Source organism: Anomalospiza imberbis, chromosome 2 (assembly GCF_031753505.1).
Source record: "Anomalospiza imberbis isolate Cuckoo-Finch-1a 21T00152 chromosome 2, ASM3175350v1, whole genome shotgun sequence".
NCBI lineage: Eukaryota > Metazoa > Chordata > Aves > Passeriformes > Viduidae > Anomalospiza > Anomalospiza imberbis.
This window is the reverse complement of record NC_089682.1, coordinates 114458639-114483832: the sequence shown is the minus strand read 5'-3', so window position 1 is coordinate 114483832 and position 25194 is coordinate 114458639. Positions and strand designations below refer to the sequence as shown.

The 25194-nt window shown below is 36.5% G+C and overlaps 1 protein-coding gene across 3 annotated transcripts in view; it reads right to left on the bottom strand.

Annotated features, from left to right (window-relative positions):
- The window catches only part of OCA2 (OCA2 melanosomal transmembrane protein), a 185602-nt gene that overhangs the window by 114120 nt on the left and 46288 nt on the right, over positions 1–25194 (bottom strand). For all 3 annotated transcript variants that reach the window (XM_068182671.1, XM_068182669.1, XM_068182670.1), the window contains 5 exons: positions 22471–22528; positions 21527–21599; positions 13666–13823; positions 13087–13169; positions 12588–12741 (listed from right to left, as the gene is read on the bottom strand). In XM_068182671.1, the coding sequence (XP_068038772.1) occupies positions 12588–12741; positions 13087–13169; positions 13666–13823; positions 21527–21599; positions 22471–22528 (526 nt within the window). The remainder of the gene's footprint in view (positions 1–12587; positions 12742–13086; positions 13170–13665; positions 13824–21526; positions 21600–22470; positions 22529–25194) is intronic.

Below are 25194 nucleotides of genomic sequence, written 5' to 3'. Positions count from 1 at the left end.
AAAGGTACAGTAATACCAGTACAAAGTGCTACTGAAAGCAATGCAGTCCAGATTTCACTCATTACAAAGCCGGATTCAGTTTTGAGCTCACTGATACAGGACGTTACAAGGCTAAGAGATTAAAAAATTGAAAAAAAGGGAATGGATATTTACAGTATTTTATATAAAAAATGAAAATACCCAAAGCTGCAACAATGAAACAACATAGGTGTGTTGATAGCAACCTCATAGAGTCAGTCAGAATAAGCAAAGATTAAGAAAGGCAATTAACAATTAACAATTAACAATTTTATTTCATAATTCTCTGTAGAAAGTTTGTATCATGATTGCCTGCTGTGTGATAAACACAATGTGCCGAATGCTGATTCACTGATAGTTTCCATACTCTTAATTCAGGAGTTCATTTTAAAGTAAGAGATGAAAGTTACCCAAATCTTTTATGCCACAAGTCTTTTTTCTTGACATTAATTAACAATATACAGTTGCAGAACTATAATGCAAATTGGATTTAGAAAGCCTAGACCTTTCCCAGATTTAAATTTCTTTATTTGAAAGTGCTTTGGATTTTTGTACTGAGTTCATCAAACCATTTGGTAGACTGCAACAGCATCATTATAAAAATTATTCTGAATTCCAAACACTAAATCTTGTATGGTGTTCCAGGAGACAAAAGGAAAATATTTAGAAGCCATTTGAATGATGACCTCCGTGCTATTTCAAAGCATATCTTTCCCAGCTGAAATCCAGGACATGTGCATTTCTAAAATGTGTTTCTGAAGATATTTGGTAAATGATATATCATAGCAAACATTTCCACAAGTCCTTTGTTTTAAGTCATAAATAGTGGTTGAAATATGTGTCAATTATTTTAATATAAAGCTTCAAACACAGCCCATAGTCATTTCTTATCCATTTTGTCTCTGATGAACTCTGTTTTATTGAACTTCTTATTTTACTGATAAATTAATTTACATTTGATAGAGTGACAACATTGTTACATTTCGACAAAGATGCAGTTATTTCCAAGCCTATATCCACATATGGGTTTCATGTATTTTTCACCTGCCTCCAGAACAGCTGAGATCTTCCTTATAAAATCAACAGCCAAATCCCTCTTAGATTTTATGAAGTCTCTAGTTTATTTCTTTATTCTCAGGTGACAAGGAGGGAGAGAAGTAAAATTTACCCTAGGATAGCTTTTTTTCCGACTTTTTGTTTTGTATTTTTCCTTGTTATGTTTTAATAAGGATTGATTTGGTTAAAATAAGAGATCCTCAGCAGTGGAAGAGGTTTTTTCCACAGTTTTTCCTAAAGCCAATCAAGACACTGTTAGCCTGAACGCCTCTGAAAATGTACTCCTCAGTCACATCCCTAGATGGAGTTGTCTTATAATTTGCTGTCACGCATTTTACAAAATTTGGTGGTCTGCTTTGCGTTGGACTATTCCAATTGTTTTCTCAGGATACAGATGAAACTTCAGTCTTTAATGGGTACACATATTTGATTCACTCTTAAGCGGATCAAAAGAAGTGGATCACAAAGCCCCACATTTTGGAAAATTAATGCAGAAGTCTAACGCTAGCATCAGAAGCTGTAATCAAAAATGGAAATTGCACAAAAACAATGGTAATTCAGCTTTAAAATTTAGGTAACTTTTCCTAACTGTCAAGCAACATGACTGAAAATCTGAGCTGATGATAGAGAACAAGGGTCAAAAAAAAGACCTGAAATACTTTGAACTCTGCCTTGCTGTAGATCCACTTCAAAGTTGTATGGCACCAAATTCTTAATCCAGGGAGATTTGCTTTATTTCTGGCAAATTGTACAATTTGGACACAATAAAGCAACAGACTAGGAATACAGGATATAGTCACTTACAGAGGAGTTCAGAGCAGAAGAAAAAGAAAGTCTGTGATGCCAGACATATTGATTTGATTTTCCACATGCTCACCTCTGGCAAAGAGACTGACCAGTACCAGTTAGTGAAAACATAGCAACATACCTCCCCTTCAGCTGGTGATGGCAGCTAATGTTTTAACTCCTCACCCTCCTGCCCCAAGTTTGCTCCCTGCACAGGCTCTGCTGGAGCAGTTCTGCTGCTCCTTCAGCCGTGGGCCACTGTGTCCAGCACATGGGAACCCCTCAGAGGAGATGTGCCTCAACAGCTTGTGCAAAATGAATGATAACAGAAAATTAATTGCCTTAGAATTATCCGGTTAAGCAGTAGTAAGTAAACTGTAGGGATTTTAATGAGGCAAAAGGGAGCTGCTTCACATAGCTTAGAAAGAATGACATGCTGCTGCAGGGTGCAGGGACGGGCTAGAGCAACTCGAGGTAAGCATGTAAGGTACACTGGTGAAAGACGATGTGCATCAAGAATCCCAAAGTGACTCCAAGCATCACAAAAATCTGTGACAGCAAGAACAGCTATTTTTATCTTCGTCTGAAGATTAGGACACTATATGTATTCTATACATGCAGGCATGAATCATAAAATAAGACTTTACACTAGGTTAAATATTTTAAAAATCTAATAATTAATCTCATTTTTATAAGTCAAAATATGTCAAAACGGCATCGCTGTACATAAGTATGTCTTGCTTGGGAAAAAAAAAAAATTCCTGCACTAAAAGTTTACTCATTTTTACAAGAAATCAATGGTGAATCAATATTATAGTACTGCCATTTGCATGAAATATGTGACCAAGACCAGTTAAGAGCACTGCCTGGAGAAATCTGTGGATTTAGAAACATTATCATATCTTAGTACTAACATGCACTCTTATTCATTCTTTGCACAATAAATATTTATGCCTGTAACTGTGAAAAAAAAATTCCATATATATTCATTTAAAGTCAATAAGGTATTTTTAAAGACAAATGCCCAACTTTATATTACTATTTTTAAATGGAAACACTAGATTTTGTAGCAAATTTTGTAATTTCTGAACATCTACTCAACCCCAAGGAAAGAAAGCACCCATCTATGACATTCTGCTATAATACCTATTTCTACTCAGATAGTGTGCCAAATTACTTGTTCTGATTTAATGTCAGTGGAGGAAGTCCTGGTATAAGCAACCCTGCCTTAGGGGAAGTCATGTAAGGCAACAGCTTGTCACTTTCTACTGCAATGGTACACAATATAAAAACTTTACAAGATGAGTATCTTAAATAGAAAGTGATGAAAAGTAATACTATATGGTGTCCAAGAAAATGCCTGTAGCAGTTCACTTTTATCCCTATGATATGTGTGCTGGTTTTTGCTGGGGCAGAGCTAATTTTCTTCGCAGGAGCTGGTAGAGGGCTACATTTTGGATATGTTTTGAGCATAGGGTTAATAATGTAGAGATGCTTTTGTCATTGCTGAGAAGGGCTCAGGCAGAGCCAAGGCCTTTTCTGCTTTTCCTACTGCCAGGCTGATGAGCAGACTATGGATGCATGGGACATTGTGAGCCAGGACAGCTGACCCCAACAGACCAAAGGGATATTCCAGACTATATGACATCATGATCAGTATATAAAGAGAGGGAAGGAGGAGGAAGGGGGGACATTTGGAGTGATGGTTTTTGCCTTCCCAAGTTCTGTATGATGGGGCCCTGCTCTCCTGGAGATGGCTGAATGCCTGCCTGCCCATGGGAAGAATTGAAGTCATTCCTTTTTTTCTTTCTTTCATTCCAGTTTTTCTTTCTTTGCATGCTGCTTTCACTTTCCTTATGAAACTGTCTTTATCTCAATCCAGGAGTTTTCTAGCTTTTATCCTTTTGATTTTTTTTCTCTGATCCCTCTGGTGGGGGAGTGGATGAGCAGTTTCCTGGGGCTTGAGTGCTGGCTGGGGTTAAACCACAACAGCCCATTAACTTGAACAAGCTAAGAAATACAAGGTAAGGATATCCTATAATTCTTGTCTAGGATAAGCAGTCCTGAAACCCTGTGATTAAGTTAACTGCATTAAGCTGAAATCAATTCTTTCTATACATAAAATAATGCAGAGAGAGAATCAGGGAGAGAGATAGACAGAGAGAGCGACTTAAGAAATCAAATTATTTTCTGGGAATAAATTAGCAGATTAATTCATTCCCCTCTTCTCTACCGAAAATCTATAGGATGATTCTAGATTCTGCAGAGATATTTGTTACTCCAAAGCTCTGTCAAAGGGTTTGAATAAACAATGTGCACAATTTACAATCTTTTCAGAGTCTATGAGTTTTCTTCCTCAGCTATGTCACTGCTTGCTGTTTGTAGAGAAAACAAAATTACTAAAGCTTCATGCTGATATGGAACATTGGATTAACTGGCTCAAAGTGATCCTTGAGTGATGCAAAGACAAATATACCCTTGATGCATGAGATGAAACAAACTACTGAATTTTTATGCCTTGGAAACTTGAGGGAAAAATAAAGCTGAAGAAAAGAACATAGAACTAGGAAGGAAGGGGGCAGGTATCATTTGTGCAGATGATGGACAGAGGACCCAAAAGAGGGTGTAATCCTATGAGATCGGGGTTGAAATGACTGCTAAATTGAGTTTTGTTTTGAAATAACCTCTCACCTCAGAATATTAAGGTAAAGAGGGACAAAAAGGTAATCTTTCTATCAGAAATAGCTAGCTAATATTTCTAGCAGAATCATACAAAAGAGACAAATCTTCCATACCTATATCACTACAGTCATAAGTGGATGTTTTCCAGACTCTACATGTTGGAATGGTTCTGATGTTAAGAAAATCAGTTTTATATATCTTCAGAAAACTCCAGAAGGTAGCATCTAGTAACATCTGATAGCATGATAGCCCCTGTGAGTCAAATTTTAAAAGTATATCTGTACTTGGTATGAATTTTGGGATTTTGTCTTGTTACAGAGGTGGACAGACACATAGAGAAATGAACAAACTCATGTTCTGTAAATCAGGGCCTTGAGTCCAGTCACATTAATAGAAAGGTGAGCCCTGCAGAAAGAGAGGATGGTGGGCATTTTTAGGTGCCAAGGCACTCATTCCTGTAATATTTTAGCTACATAAAACATGTTCTACATGACTTAAGTAAAGAGATGTGGTCATGAGGCAGTAAAGAACCTAGAAGAAAATAAACCAAACTACTTCTGTGGGCCAACATGATCAAAGCCATTGTTCACCAGCAGGCTGGTCTAGGAACAAGCTTTCTGTCTTGTAAGGGTCAATCCAGTTCTCCAGCACCTACCTCAGCAGGCTTTGCTGACTCCATCCACTCCAGGTACTTTGATGTCATTCCCAATGCACACCCTCATCCTTAGCATCCTAAAGACATCTGTGAGAACTGAGAGACCCTCAATTATGTTTACAGTTTCAGAACATTTTCTGAAATGGAAGAAGATGCCACCATTTGTATTTTCCCAGCTATCTCAGTTATCTCTATTCTTGAGACTAATAAGACTGGGAATTTATAGTACAAACAAATTACATGGACCAAATAATGAAATTTTACCTTTCCAGTCTGAATTTTTGTCAGTCCTCTTAAAATAGTAGGTTAATAAGCCATACATAAATACAGCCACGCACTATGAACAGTAGAGCAAGCGGCAGTACTTGCATTACCTTTACAGGGAACTTTCTGCTCCAGCTAGCTGTTCCTCTGGAGAGTCTTTCATCCCTGACATCTCCTTTTTTATTTTTTTTTCACTCCACTTTTCTTCTCTGATTTTTTTTTTCCTCTTTAAAACATGTCATCATATCTCCCTTCAAACCTGCCCCCTACACTTTTAGTTTTTAATTTCACTTTTGCCTTTGCTCTTGCTGAAGACGCCATCTGAGGCCCCAGAAAGAGCTGAGTGGCTCTCATCCCTGTTTGTGTGCATTAGAAGTGTACGTGAGTTCTAACAACTTGTTAAAATTTTAAGACTTCATGGCTCTCTACCCCTCTGGTTGCCGTAGGCAGGGTAGAACCTGAACGGCAGCATTCAATTAAGCTAATTTAATGTTCTGTTCCCTCTCTCAAACAGAAAGGAAACACACCAAGCCACAAAATACGTAGTATGCAAGGCAGGGCAAAACATTTGTATTTGCCAGTTTTTCACAAATTGAAAAAAATACAGTTCAAAATTAGGTTTAAAAGGCACAGAAACTAGCAAACAGCCATTTGGAAATTAGTTTTTGCATTTAGTGTGGAAAATATGACTGGTATTATTTCAAAAAATAGCATTCTGTGAAAAGAGAAGCCTGACAACACCTTTTAAAGCAGACAATCCTATCTATTCCTTAGAATAGTGAGCAGCACCATCCAGTGGCAATTTTTTTCCTATTTCATTCTTAATTAGAGACAGTTTACATGCTGCTGAAGTACCATAGTGCCCAAAAGGAGTGTTTTCTTTAAAACACACATATTCAGAGCACAGCCAGACTTCTACCAAGATAGATCTAACAATTAGGCAGGCAATAGTCAGTGTAAAATCAATATTCATATTGGATTAATAATACAAAATTGTTATTATAACATATCAAGCTGTGATCCAGCTGGGGATTTTGCTTGCTGTTATATTGCATTTTTGTTTTAATTGAAACCCATCCCTTCCTTGTCTTACAGAATTTTGCTTCCTTTAAGCTTTCTTGCCTTTGCTGTAGCTAGGGCTGGTAAAAATGACTAGTTTATCTTACTGGTACTGGCCCTGTCTTTTTAGAGCCTCATTGTTGGCAGAGGCTCTACTCTACGCAAGCAATAGAAATCCTGGCACCTTGGAGGTACTGATCAAATCCGCCTCATGAGGAGCAACTCACAACGCTCCTGCACAGCAGATTGAAAGTAATTCTGAGCTTCTCGAAATCACTGAGATCAAAATACACAGAGGTCACAGCCTCCTCCTAAACTGGGAAAAGGCATTTGGGAATGACAGTAAAGGGTGATTGTCTGTACTGCTTAATTGGTAGCTCAGTAGCAGACTGTTCTCTCTGGAAGAATATCTAGGGTGCCACTTGTTGAATATTTCACTCTGGGAGAAAGGATAGATGGATCTGTCCCATGTCTGGATCTCCTTGTTCAATCCAGTCATCCAGCATCGACCTCAGCAAGCTTTACTGCACACCCTCAGTTTACGTCCTAAAACCAGTTCTCGTGGGGATGGCAAGAGCGCCCTCATCAAAGCGCACACTTTCAGCTGAGGAGTTATGGGGGGAAGTAGAGTTTTGAATGGTAAAGGTGCTTCAGAGTTATGGGGACTCCAAACAGGATCCAAAACCATTTGTTGTCCAGGGCAGATGAGGTTAGACTGTTCCAGAGGAAGCTAGATTTCTATTTACAGTAAGTTTTACTACTGGATTTTATGTTTAGGTTTCATTACCCTGATTCAGGTTCTGTACAACCCTCAGAGTCTCAGTATTTAAAACTTCTGGGTTCTTTTACTCTCTACCACCCCCAGACAGTGGGGCAGATAAGGGGAAAGTTTTATTCTTGCCCAGGGAGGTATGGCTTGGACTCTTACCAAGGAGAGTAGAAGGTTTGTTCTGATAACCTGTCCCTAATTTTCTGGCAAACCCTACAGCACTGTTTTAATTCCTCTTCACAATTTTTTTAATCCTAAAACAAATGAAATCCATAGCAGCAGGAATATATTGTCTCTGACAAAAGGCCAGGGAGTGCATCAGCTACTACTTCCTTTTTCACATGATCTTTTCCAATAACTGCTATGGATTTTCTTCTGTTCCTTTGCTACCAATCTTTTGGGAGGACATATGTGGAGGTGGGAACATTCTAATCCACACTCTTCTCGGTCTGTATCTAAAAACCGATCAATACAAGAATGGATGGGAAGCAAGAAGCTGTGCTGACTAAGCTGATCGCTTCTGTGATCAGACACACTTTCTGTTACTTTCCTTATCAGAAAAAATAATCTTAATCCCTTAAGATTATTTCTATCACTTAATGTTATGCATCGTAATAGCCAAGGACTATTTCTTCTCTTTTCCTATTACCTCTCTAAAGCATAATTTTTGTTAAAAAATCTGGACTGTGCGAGTGTAAACTGCAGTAATAACACCTTGCTTCAGTTGTGAAAATATTTCCTGCCAGTAAACACTGGTTCAACTAGCCTGCAATGACAGAAAAATGGTCAGACTAAAATCACACAAAAGTTTTGTTCTCTGGAACTAATTTCTGCTGGATAGATGCTATTAAAAAATCACTCTGATATGAATTAAAGAAATTAGGCTTAGGGGATGTTTATTCATAATTTAAGTTAGTTAATAATAGAAAAGTAATATGGAGAGAAACTGACACACTCCATTGCCATTAAAGTAATTTAAATTGTGATTATAAGCCCATACTTCATGTTAGTAAGAAACTAGAGTTTTTAAGGCCAGATCTTGCACTTTCAAGTATTTGTGTTTTGAGAAGAAATACAGACATGTAAATGTCATTCAGGATGTCAGATCATTAAAATGCCATTTAAAAGATCCTGGAAAGATCTTTCTTAGTGCTAATTACAAGACAGGGTATGTAGCTAAATAATACCACTTGTGATAAGTCCTAAAGAGGCTCTCAGAGATGTTCTGATACTTGCTTGTATCACTTTTCTGCTATTTGACATGCTATTGGTATCTCTTATGTTTTCTTCAATTTTTAAATTAACTTGGTATAATAATTGTTATTTTGCCTTTTCTCCTGATTAAATGTAATGTTTTACAAAATAGCTTTTAAAAAGCAATTATTTCACATTTGCTTCTGCTCATTCAAGTATCATAAACAGCTAACACTGCACTTTAACACACCACACAAAACAAATATATTATTAGGGGAAAGTGTTGGACAAGGGCACACATTAATTCATTTCAATTAATGAGCTCTATCCTTTAATAATTGATGTCTAGCATTCCTCCTTACATATTTCTAATTGATGCAGCTTCAACATAACTTCAAATAGGCACTTAATAATTACAAATAAGAGCTTTAAAAAGCCAAAAAACTTTTTTGCATACCAGTAAACCTTGAATATTTTAACAGATATTTTAAAATATAGATGGGCAGGTAGATTTCTCTTAAGCATAACCAGTGTATTATCCCATTTTGTCTATACAAAAACAGGGACAAGGTGAGAAAGAAAAAGTATCTAACTAATCTGTCTAACTGATAGCTAACAATGAGATTTTATCTGCACTACTTTTCCTTGACCGTGCCTTATGACCAGAAATGACACATCATTCAGTTAATGAGCTACAATAATCACTTCAGTCACACAGGAAAATGCTTTTTTTGGAAGAATTATGGAAATTGAAGAAGGTAAAGGATCAAATACACTCAGCTGAAAAAAACAAAGATGTTTGGAGCAGAGGTTTATAAAAATTAAATTTTCTAGCTTTTTTTTTTCCAAGTTTACAGTCAAGAGAGTATACACATTTTGAGGATCAAAAATAGAAAAAACCTGTCTGAAAATGCATTGTAAACTGATTTAATACAGCAACATCAGTGTAGAACTCTGTACATCCACCTTTTACACCAGATGTGTCTGTAGACCAATGTGAAAACATACTTGTAACCCATTAACCAGTGTTTCCACAGTAATCCTGGAGGGTCAGACAGGAGAGGTGAGATCAACAAAAGCAAATCTGGCACACTTTCTTTCTTATTTTAACGTGCAGGTTTTTGAATTTCCTGCGCAGTTTATACTTTCAATAACAAAATTAAATACTTTGTGATTTTCAACAAGCCTATAAAATAGTATAGATTAGATCAAAGCAGAAGCACCACAAGAAGCTGAATGTTTTTCTTCTTTGGGACAAGGGGAGGGAATAGGAGACTGAAATGCTAAGAGGGAACGAATTGATATTTGAAGAAAATAATTTTCAAGAGAATTAACATGTAATGAAAGAATAGATGACTGCATAAAGGGGAAAAAAAAGAAATTAGCCCACAAACTCCAAACAAAAAACTGAGGCATGACCAAGAGAGTCAAAAGCAATATAAAAAATTTCAAGAGGTAGAGTGGTAGAATTGTGAAGAAAATATTCATATTTGTGTTAAGCCTGAAACTAGAAATCATTGGGAATTAAAGAGGAAAAGGGGCATCTTCTTTTATCAGAAACATATTTGTATTTTACGAATATATAATATGGAATCAGTCGGAAAAGAAACAACACTGAAAATAAGTGCCTGAAGAAATGAAGTTCAACAGCTTGTTTTCTGAAGAACAGCACATCCTGAGACTTCCACTGACAAGGTGGGGCGCTTAATTTAGACATTTGATGCTAACATGGAGGCAAACAGCTGCCTCAAAGTAGATTTTACCCTGCATGTTTACAGTGGTAAAAGTTTGGAGAAGACAACTGTTTACAGTAAATGCACTTCAGTTTCCAGCTGGAACCTCTTACTTGGCAATCTTCTCCCATCATCCTGTATCTGCAGGAAGCAGAAGCTCTTGCAGCCTCTTTTGCAGTCCCTGGTGACTAAGGTAGCAAAGAACAGGAGGAAAAGAGCTGGAAATGATTAAAAGATGAGGACAGTGGGGATGAGGAGGCTGTGGGCAAGATCTACCATTCATGCGGGGGGAAAACAGGCTGTGCAGGAAGAAATAGAGGCGCTTGTGTTTTGTAACAGAGAAAATGCTTCCTTTTTCTTCACTTTTAAAGAAAAGATGTGAAAATATTGCTCTAAAATTGGTTTGTGTGTCCACAGTGTCTGAATCAGAAGCTGTATTGCAAATACTCATTAATAAAATACAGGAAAATAACAAAGACTGATAAAAGATGGGGAGCAGCAACACCAAAAATTAAAATCTCTCTCTTTAAAAAATTAAAGGGATCGTTTCTGCAGTAACATTGATTTCTCCAACAGTGAAAACAGCTAAAGGGATAGAAAGTGCAATGTGTTGAGAAAGCAGGACTTCAGGCACTGAAGTTATAAATACTGAATATGATGAAAGCCACTATTACATATTCCAACAATATTAACATCCATTGCTTGCAAGAAATCCACGAGGAAACCATAGAATTTAAAACAAAGAGTTTGGAATTTACTCTTGTTGTAGCATTTGTCATTCCTGTAGATGCTATGGAGAAAGTGGCTAATATCATAACGCAATATGTGGCTTTCCACACTCTAAATTTCAAAATTTCACAAAAGTTTACTTATGCATACTTATTTCTACCTTTGAATTTGCAGAAATAATTTTTCTGCTGACAATAGAAATCTTTCCTTGATATTTTCACAGAGGCAATAATTTAATGAGTGGTTTTAAGGCTCTTTATTAAAAGTAACAGGAAAATTAATGCTTTCCTTGGCTCTGCTTTTCAGTTTCAAGTCTTTATTTCCTTTTCACACATTAATTTTTCCAAAGCAGATTTTCAGGATGCAAACACAAAACCCTCCGTTACATACATTTAAAACTTGATGTTTTTGCAACTGCTAAAAGGTTGCATAGTTGGGGTTTAGGGGTGAGGAATTTTGTTTGGTTCAGCTTTTTAAAAAAAAATAATTTGCATTTAAAAATATTAAGACTATTTTGGGGCTGTGCTGCATGTCTACACATATTTAGAGAAAAATCTAGTCCAATGCCCCTCTGCACTTAATATAATATCTCTTTGTTCATTTATAATGTACAAAGAGGCATTTTTAGGTTTAGAAAGAAATCATTGCTGAACATAATCTAAATATCTAAAGCATCTGCTGTGTTGTGTGCATCCATTATTGGTATTTGATTAGGTGAAGTTCTACAACCTTACCATTTTAATGAGGAACAGAGTGAAAAGCTCAAAATATGCAATGGATGTGGAAGAAAAATGAGCATACTGGACATATATAATGTGGAGTACCTTGTAGACTTAATTTCATTTATTTCTTTGTTTCATACTAATATAAATTAGGCATGATTAGACTCAGAGAATTGACAGTGTGGATGCTCATATGAATTTAAAATTTTTTTTTTAAAGTGTTCCTCCCCATGTGCAATTCATTTTAAGATAACAGTAAGTGTTTTCAATTCAAAGAATTCAGTTGAAGTTCTGTGTTATTTATGTTTTCCATTCTTAGTGTGATGCAATGCATTTTTTTTGGATTTACTACCTCAAGGTTTTGAAATGTTGTTGCAATATATGTTAAAAGTTCCCTGTCTCTTGACTTTGTATTAATTCAAGCTCCATTTCCTCTTCAAATAATACAGTTAAAGAATGTCTAAAAGTCACTTATTAAAATATATGCTCATTTTAACCTGTGGAAAGTACACTAAGTTCATAATTTGAGGTACCTTAGAGAAAGTAAATAACAAAATAGTTTTTTTCTTCACCTTGAAATAATTAACTTTAAAACAAATTTTCAACACCTTTCACGATTCTGACCTATTTTTACTCTCACAAAAAAACTACAATTCTGTTGAAATATTAAAAAACTTATAGAGAGTAATAGAAAAACATACAAGATCACTGTAGCATCGAAAGAACTTGGCAAAATCACTTACAATGCAGAACAATTTCCCCATGTGTATCTTATTCCTGCCATTAGCATCACTGATGGTGCACAAAGAAGCTATATACACATTTTAGAATTATATCAAAGCCCAAGACTGAAAACCTTTCTTGTGCTCCACTTACAACTTAGGGGAAAAGAAGAAAATCAAAGTACAAAACTGACTTACTTCCAATATGATCAACACGTAGACACCTACTAAGATGATGGATGCAACCGTTACTTGTGCCTCTATATTTGCATGAAGGTACTGATGCTTCATGGAGAGAGGAACACTTCCAGACTCCTGCAGGGAAGCTTGAATGTTTATGAAGATGGTGCCTCTGGTAAAAGAAAAAGAAGTTTTGTTTATTCCTGGAATGAAATACCTTTTTTTTTTTCATTTGTGCATTATTTTATATTGCGTACTTATCAATATACTTCTTATATCTTTACAAAAGCAAGCAACTCCTCAAACATTTTCAAACAAACTCTATCCTTCTAAAAACTATTGTTTAGAAACTAACTCAAGTGCAAACCAGTCTTGTAAATACTTTCAAAGAGCAACAAGAAGTCATCCTTTCCTGCCCTTCTGGAACATGCAGTTATAATTCTTTTTAAAACGTTATCTTAGTCAAGTCTATGGAAACTACTCCTTCAATGCATCATTTTTAAGTCTCTTAGCCAACCTGTATGGTATCTGAAAGGTTCTAGTTGTGATGATCTGCTGATTTCTTCTTGAACTTAAGGGTAGAGACCAGTTGTATACCACCTGCAAGAGAATCATATTCAGCAATATTAGCAGAAGTCGGTGATAGTCATATGTCTCTGATATAGGGTTTTAATTCTCTTTTTCTCTCTTCTGCCCATTTTTTTTTTTTTTTTTTTGGTTGATCACGCATAAAATCAGCCTAAATTAATTCCCCCTGATTAGGTTTGTTATGGGTGTTCAGGTTTAATCAAACTAATTCATCCTCATACCTTCACTCAATCAATGAAGTGAGACACCTCCAGGATGTCCTCCAGAGGGAGGATGTGAAAACAAACTTTGCATTGAATATAGAGATAATAATTTTAATGTAGGAAGCCCAGAGAAGCCTTATAAAGGCAAAAGAAAATGCAACTTTAATTACAGCAAGTTTTCCAATGCTGAAATTGAAACACTTTGCAGCAAGAAGAAGCACGGCCACCTAATCCACACAATGGTCATGGAAATAAATGATAAAACATATCTCAGAAAAAGTGAAAGATAACTTAAAGACTATCACCTGCTGCTGATGCCTCCTCCTTGATTCTGTGTCTTCATTCTGGCTGATTTGTACTACAATGTATTCCTCTGTTTGCTCATCAACTACTTGTGCCCCAAATGGGCCCCCTATGTCTAACTTCAACAGAGCAGAATCACGAAAGTCAGTCAGATTCATAGCTGTCAATAAAGTTGTTAAGGTGCAAATTTCCAGCAAAAATAGTATATGCACTCCTAGTCTAATATAATTGAAAAATCAGCCAGCCATGATCCACAAATCCATTGGAAGTCTGGTTCTATTAGTCCCAATACATCTAGGGCTTTTTAAACCTAGTGTTGTAATAGTCCACTTCTGGCACGGTTGAAAAAAGCATCCCTGTGGCTTGGTGGGTGGAGAAGGGAGGGGATAAGGAAAGCCCGAGACTTTAAAGCCTTCACAGTTTGTTTGTTTGTTACTATAATAGAGCAATATTGGAATTGTTTTGCTCCTGTCTGTGACAGGTAGAAAGCTAAGGCATCACCAACAAAACAAAACAAAAAAAAAGCTAACAAACAAAAATAACTCCTTCATTTTACACATACATGTTCCATTGAAATCATGAGACTTAACCACGTACTTGAACATCTTATGGTTTTATCTAATATTTTATTATATAATTATATTATAATTATTTATTATAAAGAGAATAGTATGGAAACTACTGTATGTACCAGATGCACCAGATCATATACCCACCAAAATAATTTTCCCAAAAAGATGCTTTGTAGCCCTCAAAACTTAGAGACTTTTGACAGGAAAAAAAAAAAAAACTCAGGATAGTTAGAGGACTCAGAGCAGTGCTGTGCTCTGTCCTGCTTCCAGTGACCTCCAGGGAAGATCATCCATGTAAAGTCAGTGTCTAATGGGGAAAGATTTGGGAGATTATGAGGTCCCTCTGGATCTAGAAAAGAGTGATCTCTCACAGTAACAACAACAACAACAACAACAAAAAAACCCTAGATCTGGTACCAGGTGTGCAGCCAATGCATTCAAAGTAATATAAATGTCACCCTGCTTAGCAAGGCAAGCTGAGCAAACACCACCAGTGACACTCACATGCCATTAATTAAAAAATTCATACCACACCATCTATTTGCTTAAAGGAATCACACAGGAAAGGATAAAAAAAATAATCTCACATGTAACAAATCCGGAGACAAGTCTAGTCTGAAGAATTTACACTCACAACTCTTAGCAAACATAAACAGAAACAAAAACAACTCTCTTCTGTTTCTGAAAGTTTTAAATATGATTTGGCATCACAGTTTTTCTGTGTCACTAGTTGATATATAATAGGACTCTCAGCAGGAACTATATCCCTACCTTTAACTAGAGACATTAATTAAACCTTTTATAATGTCTGCTCACCTGAAATCATTAACCCTAAGGTTTGGGACAACTTTTGATAGTCAGTTTTTCACAAGGAGTGTAGCCACTTATGTCTTGAAAAGCTTCAGGTGCATATAATTATGGCAGCTTCCTTTTAAGCAATACTTTTAAAATAAATCCTGTAATTACCTAGATGACACATTCAGGAGCTATTAGAAAAGATGTCTAAAATTAAACCTTATTTTCAAGAAGAGTGGCTCCTTTCTTCTTTTCCTCTCCAGATAAGGATACTTTTTCCATTCCATTCTGCGCACTTATAAAACCATTATAAAAAGTCACGGGGAATAAAAAAAAAGGTTCTCGTTTGATTGCAAGTGCAACGGAACATCATTCACCAGTCTGCATTGAGGCTCTTAAATCCCATCAGAGTTATCTTTTTCCAAACAATATTTTGGGACTCTGTCATAATTCCATTGTTAGACTGCAGCAGATCACAGCCTTTATGAAAGGTGAAATCATAATAAACCAGAAGAAAACTTCAGACATGCTTCCATGAAAAAAAAAATATTTTTTTTATCAAGCTGCACTTCAGAATATTTTTGTTCTGCCTTACCTTGTTTTTGTATTTCCCTTAAATTGCCAGAATGTGATTTTCTCTAAATTTTAATCATTCAGATATGGACAACTTTTGGGAAAACTCTCTTTTTACTTCTAATATTCCCTTTTATTCTGCAATTTAAGAATGCTTTTCCTTTCCTGAACTTTTTTTGTTGTAATGTGTCCTCCAGTGTGCCCCTTTAAAGCAAAAAGATCTCCCTGGGGAGATTTGCAGGCAGAGCTGATTTTTTTATTTCACTTCAGCTAAACTGCTTCATTTTGATATAGTTCTATTCTTGAAATCTCATTACTGCTGTGAATTAGCCCATCAAAGGATTTGGGTTTGTGTTTGCTCTGTGAAGCATTACACTGTGGCTGTCTGTATTTACACCTGGCACCAGAGCAGGTCTGCTGCTCCCAGCTGAACCAAGAGCTGTGTTTCCTGATCTTGGTTTTCTGAGGAGTATGTGGCAGTCACCTCATGTTATTTTATTTTTATGTGGCTTTTATGTTGATGGAATGGGATGCAGCTAAACATTTAAACTGGTATTCATTCATGCTCCTGTACTTTGGACATCTGCATGTGATGGTTGCTTCCCTAAAATCAGTGATAAAAGGTGCATGTAAGATGGAATTCATGGCTTCACTACATGAAGATGAGAATAACTGCTCATGAGGAACATCCGTTCTCTCTATTAACTATAAAGAGAGCCCAGGATGACTAACTTGGGAGTAGCTGAGTCAGCCCCCAAAATACTGAGTCCCTGCTCTGCCCTCCTTCAGGTAATTGTTTCAATATGTACTGAGGCAGCCAAAAAGCCCTGTTTGACAGAAATTCTCTGTTGTATTTGCACACAGATGGCTGACTTTATGCTTTCTTTAATGTCTATTTCTACATCTCCTCTCTATACTGTAGAATGGACCTTGAGAATGCTTTGTCTATGGATTATTTTTCAGCAAGCTTCTCCGGTAGTTATACACCATTCCTCCTGATTTATGACCAGGTCACTTATGCTAGTTTCTCTAGGATATCATCATTTTAAAGAAGGCCTTTTCACTGGATCTTAGCATCCATTCTTGCATATTGTCCTTAACTAGTGTTATTTCTGCATTAGTATTTGTGCTTTTCTTTTTTTATTATTTCCTATCTCTGTTCTCATTTCTGATGAGTTTTTTTCTACATCATCCCTTCATAATATAACAAGCTAAACCACACACTTCTCTGTCCCTATTGGCTTCCCCATTGGATGAATGCTCTATAAACTTCTTATTTTCCTCCTTTTTTGAATGCGAGTAATCCAGATCCATTATTGTCTACAGTGGATACATCCTTTCTCTCTGTTCCATCAGTTTGAGATTTCTGTAACAAACTAATTTCTACAGCATTTTATCAATTGTGTCTTGAGATTCTGTTTCTTGGCTGCCTCTGCACATGGTCCTGGTCTCCATCCATCTATTTAACAGCTTGAACATTGCCTGCAGGCCTAAATGCTTAGTACATTTCCAACAACATCAAAAACAGAAACAATTTTTAAATGCTTTCTGCAAGGAAAAATTATGGAGGAGATCTGCCAGTAGAGAACTAAAGTTACAAAATAAGAAAATATTCAAAGGGGTAAAGAATTAAAGGGATTAGAGAGGTTTTGTCATAAATTATATTAATTTATGCTTCCTGGAAAACAACATTCAAGGAAGCTGAAAATTCTGCTAAAATATGACTATATTCTTTGCCTCACAATATTTTTTTCTATATACACCTCTTGCTCAGGGAGTGGTGAATGTTGTTTTCCATGTCACTAATGGTCATTACATAATTGCAAGTTTTCTAGTGACCTTTCCTTGCTTCATGATGAACAGTTGCAACAATAACACAAATTCATGCAGAAATCATTCAAATTCATACAAATTCAGCAAGGAATTTGATAATGAGTCTTTAGTCTGCTTGTCCTAGAGGCTCCTCATCCATATGTGGAATTATTCTAAATAGTTTCACTGAATCCAAAGAAAAGCAAAATCTTGCCTATGATTTAAAGTTCAGCATATTTTTATTATTTACATCTTCTACTTTCTGAATTTGAGACCTTAATCCTGGACTGGAAGTAACAAAATCTCTCATGGAGAGAATGGAAATATATCCATGAAAACGGCCCCTGTCTAGTCAATTTGATATCTCTGGTTTTGGCTGACTTGGAATAAGCAGATACACATTCAGGTGTGACTTCAGGTTATGTACTTTTATTGAGCTTTATTTTGAACATAAAGTGAGTAAGACACTCTCTTATGCTGGGTGCTGTGAAAATATTTCATTTTCAAAATGCCATCCTTTACTCTAAAAATTTAACTGGGGAGATATCAAACACCTAAACAATCAGATAATCAGATCAGGACTGAAAGACTTTAAAATATATTTACAAAAATGCAAGATCCTTGGCCAGACTCAGGAAGAGTTCACGGTCCACTCCCCAGGTAATTTCTGACAATCAGTATGAAAAAGCAAAATGAAATTACTTTGCCCACACTGATCTAACCTTGCCTCACCTATAACATGACTGGGTGCAAGTACAAATGCTGAGAGGGGAGAAAAGGTTGTTACTGAGGGACAGAGTAAAGATGGAAACTCACACTTCAGTGAGGTAGGTGTGAGATCCATTGCACAGAAATGAGATAAAGATTTACCATTTTTTGAAAAAGAAAATATTTCTACTGTTGAGAAGTGTAGAAATAGCTATAGCTGTATGAGAGACAGTGAAACAAAGAAGGGAGACAGACATTTCTCTAAATTGCAGTGAAATAGCATACTGTTTGCATAATTCCTTAAAAGCATGATGAATCGCAATTATTTTTTAATTTCATAAAACCTAGTTCAAGGTAAAAAGTGAGTGTCGAGTTCTGCTCCAGTTGTCCATTCCCTATTGCTGGACAAAAGCTTAAAATTTGCTTAGATCAGGGAAGTAGTTATTAGAAACAAAAGAATGAACATAAAGTATATATAGTACTTCAGAAAATGTTTCTAGTCTGAAAATGTATGTAAGTTGTGAAAAACAAGACTATTTCTTGTTAACTCTTTGATTACCCAGCAAATGAAGAGACATTTCCTGAAGATTTTAAATGGCCAAGAGTTAAGAAAAAATAAGAATGTTCATGTCTTAGAATAGGTATATGTAAGTAAACAAAGAAATACTGGAATTTATTCAGACTCTATATCTCTTCTTCTATCATCTTAATAATTAAAGATGTTCTCGCCTTAACATACAGCCTTTGAACAAAAGATGTGAAAATGCTTCACATATTAAAATATCAATATCATCAACAGTGATATTGAATCTTGCTTCCTGCAGAAAGGGTCCTCAAGTCAGGCTTCAGTATAAACTTACTTCTTTCTGGTATTATAGAGTTAACTGTTAGAATTTAAAAACTAATAAATCCCAAGAATTTATGTTCAAAGAAACACATTACCAGTATTTTGAAAAGCTATACTAAAATTACTGAATTTATGTCTGGTGCCTGTACAGAAATCAGTATTTAAAAAAAAAAAAAAAAAAAAAAAAAAAAACACCCACAAAACACAAAATTACAGACTCAGAAAGCTTCTATTCACAGGAGGCAAGATGTTGTTTCCACAATCTGCAGCCAGCACATCTCAGTGTTAAATGCCAGGTTTGTACCCATGGGGATGGACAAAGCAATGGGAGAAACACATGGGCTAATAAAGAAGGTAATGGAAGGTAATGGCTAGAAAAACAGCTACAGTAAAACCAAAGGAGAGATAAAGGTATAGTAACACAAACAGAGATCTCATCTGAAAAGCAGGTCACCTCCACACCAGCTAATGAAGGCCCCTCCCAGCGCCAGAGAAGGAAAGTCCTGTCCCTGAGCAAACCTCAGTTCTCATGGGCATGGCAGAAAAAACAAAAAAAATCCAGGTGATACCAGAATGACAAAGGACATGAAGTCCAAAAGTAATCACTCAATTTGTTTTTAAAAAATATTTCACACTTCGTTTTGACTTTTCTAGTATATGGAGATACATTGTATATGTGAGCCCACATTCAACACAACAGTGTGCTTGGGCATTTCTGGAAATAAACAGAACTGAGAGGAAGTTGTTCAAAAAATAAAAAATAATATATATATATATATATATATATATATAGTGGTTAGTCCCTATTCAACGCTTCTGAACAGTTTTAGAGGAAGAAGCAAGAGGTAAAGTGTGCTCATTTGCATATTTTGGCATCATATGAGCTAAGATACTTATTTTCCACCCAAACTCTCATATGATAACCTCCAAGGGCTTTGTGCCAAGGACTACAGCAGCACACCTGCAAACCTACCATTAAAACCTTGTGGTCATTTAGTGTGGCCTGTAGTGCCCGTTGGGAGTACTGCAGTCTGTCAGCCAGCATCAATTGCATTTTCAACACTGCTGTCTGAATGGTTAACATTACCTAGGTCTAGCCAAGAAGTGGAACACTTTCTTCACTATGAAATAAAGAGGAAGACAACCACATGAACTTACTGAGAAGCAAATGGAGACTGACAGTGACAGTAAGAGGATATTCAGGATTGCTGGTGCCTTTTCCAGAACTCTTAGGAATGCAATCATTTCCCTTGACTATTCTACTTGAATTACTACATCACCTTGAAAAGGAAGCTTGGCTTTGCTGGATTGCTTGCCTCTCACTTTTTCCCAGCTCATGACATCAGACAGGAGACGGAATATCTAGTTTTCAAGACACATTACACAAACTAAAAAGCTTTAGCTTTGGGTTTATCACATATGAAATGGAAATGCTATCTTCTGACTGTCTGACAGCTATTTGTCTCAAAGTGTCCCGAGAGGTAAAATGCAAAATACAGGAACACCTGTTTGTCTAAAATCCCAGTCCTAAATGCAATTCCCTGAAACAAAGGGAATATTTGGTTGCAGAGCTAATTTGTACAATGCAACAACTATGGGTCCAACCCCAGTCTGGAAAGAGAGGAAATCCTCAATTTATACTATGACAGTTGACTAAAACTTGAACTTAAAGACTCAATTCATCCTCATTTGGCAGCTAAGGCTGTGACAGCCGTGGGGCTGTTTAACACCACACCACCACAGGAGCTTTCTACACTGTTTCACAGAGAACCAAAAACATTATGTGAACAGGATATTGATGGGAGTTTACAGTTGAAGTTGTCATTGGTCCTACTAAAAGTCCATTTGCATCCCTCCAGAAAGCAATCTCAACTTTAATTATAAATTGCCCTAAAGCACTAACATTTTCTTCCTCATTTACCCTACTAATTAGTGCATTATATAGTGTCATTATTGGTGACAGTGAGAACGCTAATAATTAAATCTATTTAAAATGGACTCTCCCTGCCCAAAGCTATGGACCTGACCAGTTATACAGAAGAACAAAGCATCTCAAAAATGAAAACCTATTACACCTTTTCAAAACAAGGGACCTTGCAGGAGCTTGTGAAATATATCTATAGGTGCATCTTCTTTTAACACTAATGAAATAAGAGTCAAGCAGATTTCAGACCAGACTGATTAAACTAGAAATATAGTGGGAAGAATAAATGTAATTCATTTGCAAAAGTTTTTGTTTTTCAACTAACTGAATGTTCAACCCTCAAAGACTTTTCACATTCAGATCTGTATTGACCTGTGATGAATAATTTTTATTTGGGGTTGTTCTATTGCTTGTTCTAAACAATTGCTTGGCCCCAGACAAGTGCCATTCAGTACGACTTGGAGAGGGAGTACTTGGGCTTGTATCAAGGACAAGTCTAAAGGCAGCCAAGGCTCTGAGAACACCCAGTCCTCTCAGGGTATAAGACAGAAAATACACACATTTTCAACAACTTTATCAATGAAAATTCAGATCAGTTTTTTTTTTTTTTTTTTCCAGTGAAAGAAGGATACAGAAGCTTTCCAGAGGCGATACAGCCAACATCTGCCAGGGCATACTTTGATCTGGATAAATGCCAAATAAAATCTAGGGCAAGGATAAAAAATAAACATTCATTAGTAGCACAAAACCTGCAAAAGACCTGCTAAACTTATCTCAAATACTTTAAAAATACTCTTTAAAATTGCACATTGAGTTGTGAGATTGTTTTAATATTTTTAGGTATAACTCCACAACAGCTGAAAAGCATCTCTGGGACACTTAACAAGGGTAAGTAATATTCCTTCAGTTAATTTACAGCCAAAGTCACATATTTTATGCACTTTTTCAAAATGTCTTTTAGGACAATCTTCAGGATCCATCTGGAAAGCAGCATCCACACCTGAGGAAATGCAGAGTGTCATCTATTTTCTTCCTGGCACAGAAGCCCTGCTACCCAAAAAGGAAATCCTCATAGCTGCTAGAAAAATAAACTCAAACTTTTTGAAATTTTTCTCTATACTTTCAGTTTAAGATTTTGCTGAATTTGAAGATTTTGCTAAGGGAGGGCAGCACTTTGGCCACCTGAAGGAGATGCCAACCTCCTCGTCACCTTCTGCCTATGATACTGTGAAGCATTGCCATTGCTGCAGCATCCTCCCAAGAACATCTTTCTCTATGAGCATTCCTCACGTGTCAGGATCAAAAGATCCATCCTAAATTCAACAAGCATCCTTAAGGGACCTATAAATTTGGATTAAAGCTGCTTCTTCCTCCAAATCAACTGCTTACCCAACCACATTGTCCTGAGAGGTGACTAGTGCATCAAATAGGAGTATGACTAGGCATGAAGCCCTGCACAGTATTGTCAGTTTTTGCCTCGAGACATTTTCTGTGTGCTAAGAGAAAACATCATAGCTCATTTTGAACTAATTCTAAAGAAATGGGGGCCGGGGAAGACTACAAATTCAATACTCACAGAGCAGACAACTACGAAGATAAAGAGGCCTGAAACTTTCAGGAATTTTAGACAGCATCTGAAACACAAGGAAACACGTATTTACTATCTGGCTAGTATAAGAACAATCTTTTCTATTCTCTTAACAGCTCTAATATTTCAGAAACATCATGGTAAGCACTTATGGGTGATCATATATCACATCAGAGTACAGACACCCCAAACCAAGGTCAGCAGGGGCTTGGGAAGCCTTGCTGATTGTCAGAGCTCCTGCACCAGCTCTGCTGCCAGATGGATCTCAATACACAGGAAGGAGGATTTGCCCCTTGGAAAATCCAAGGCTGCAGAATGAGCTGGTGCTGGATGCTGAAACCACTTGTCCACTACTGCAGCTGGCCACTGGCAGACCCAGATCCCCCTCAGCTCATTCTTGTCTCTCCCAGAGAGGCAAAGGAGCATTGCTATCACAGGGAGGTGGCACGGCTGTGCTGAAAGCAGAGCTCGTAGCACAGACAGATAGTGTCATGAGTGACTTCCTCAAAACTAGACTTATAATACACACCCTGAAAAGTATTAGAAAAAGCAGTTTGAAGACAAGAACAAGCTTTAAGAATCTTCTGGGTTTAACAGTATCTTTTAAAACCAAATATACTTCATGAGCATAAATCTACTAACAAAACTAAATATCTTTTTTCATGGCATGTCTGTGCCAACTGAAGGAATGCCCTGCTCTGGAAATGAGATGCCATAAAATATTCTGGATTGTCCAAGCTTACTACTCAGTGGGTTAGGCAAGAATAATTCTAAATTAAAATGTGGATGTTGAAAATGCATGGTCTTGAGAAAGAAATCTTAAGATTTAGCATTTTAAATTACCATTTTTTAATCTTACTCAAAAGACAACTCAACTAAAAATTTTCTGACTGCCCATCAGTATGTTATACTGATGCCTTAATTTCCAGAAGCCTTTATATTGGTTTCACCTCATTACATATTTTTATTTTGAAAACAACAATATTCCATTCTTTTTTTTCCAAGAGTAAACATTCAAACCTTGTTTTTCTGACAGAATGACAAATGCAGGGCTTGATTTAAACCTGATGACAAGCAAAAAGGAAGACATTTCAAGTTACCAGGATAATTAGTTGAAAAAGGAAGAGTGCAATAAAAAGCCTGCATTGACAGATGCTACAGGACAAAATATTAAAGCAGAATAGTCTGAAGAATGTCAGAAATAATTTGTAATCACAGTCCCTAAATGAATTCATTTACAAAAAGCAAAAGAAAATTACTGCAGACCCATTTTTCAAAAACATTGTTTTCCAAAGTTTCCCCCCACTCTAGAATTTTCCCAACAGCAGCCAATAAAAACCAGCAGCTAATAAAAATGTGTTGTCACAAGCTGGTGCAAAGGGGCTGAAGTCCCCTATTTAATACAAGTGGTAACAACTTTACCCAAACTTTGCACAGCATGAAAATCTAGAGAAGGAAGAGGAAGAGGAGAAGGAAGCCAGTTAGGTGGTTTCTTCTAGAGATTCCAATTAGCCCTGCTCTACTGAAAAGCAAGATGGCAGAGAGCAGGAGAAAGTAATATAGGCATGAAAAGAAAGGAATGATGACACAAGACATTATCTGCACTTCATCACTGATAACATCTTTTGGTATTACATGACTTATGGAAAATACTTAGAGACAGTTTAGTCAAAGATCCTCTATCCTGCTGGTCGATTCTGACCATCTTTACATTACAGTTTCATTCTGGAATTTTGAGAATTTATTATGTTATGATTTAATAAATTGCAATCCAGACTGGTTTAATTTTAATGTACTTAATATTTTTGTTTGCACTTTGGACTTACAATTTATAATAATACTTAAAATTATTATTTTAAAAAATCTTGATTTTAAGGCACAAGTGAAATAAAATATTAATTAAGCATTTATAAACTAATAACCACTTGTTTGTAAATAATAGAAACTCATCCAAAGAAGCTGGCAAGATGTAATAAAAACAAGGTTTTGGAAATGGTTTTAATAAATATAGAATTTAGAAGGGTCTTTTTATCCTGTCTGTTTGTTTTCATGACATTTTGTATTAAGGAAACAGCATTTTTAACAGCTTACATTTGAAATGTGATCAGCTTTTGACTCACCCGTGGTTTGCAATCTGTCTCTTCCTACAGTGCTAATCTGGCACAGCGATGCAAGTACAAGCCCTGTGCCAAATTCTATGCTGATACATGCCTCCAGTACAATCCTATCTGACTTCAGTTGGAAATGCATGGAGTGTAAATCTATGAAGAATTTCACCCTCTCTTCTAAGCCAAATGATTTTTGATCTGATCTGCATATGGTGTTGGGCAGTTTAGCATCATTTGTTATCTCAGCAGTGCTACGCTGATTTACAACAGCCAAGGAGCTGATCCCGTATGTACAGCTTGCACTATAATAGTGAAAATATTTCAAGGGAAGTTCTGCCAGAAAAACTTGCTCCTCTCCGGACTATAAACCTATGCTGTACCGGAAACAATGGATTTCACACTCCCAGTTGGTACCTTTGTTCCATCAAATACCAGGGAAATCTACCGCAAATATGAAGAAAAACACCTGCCAAACTTCTTTGCATGTGCTCACATTGCACTAATTGCAGTCATTGGAATTCTCCTGCTCCATTTGTTCAGCAGCTGAGTGGGAGAGCAGAAAACCATATGCACAATGAGAAGAAAACAAATGTCAAATGATGAG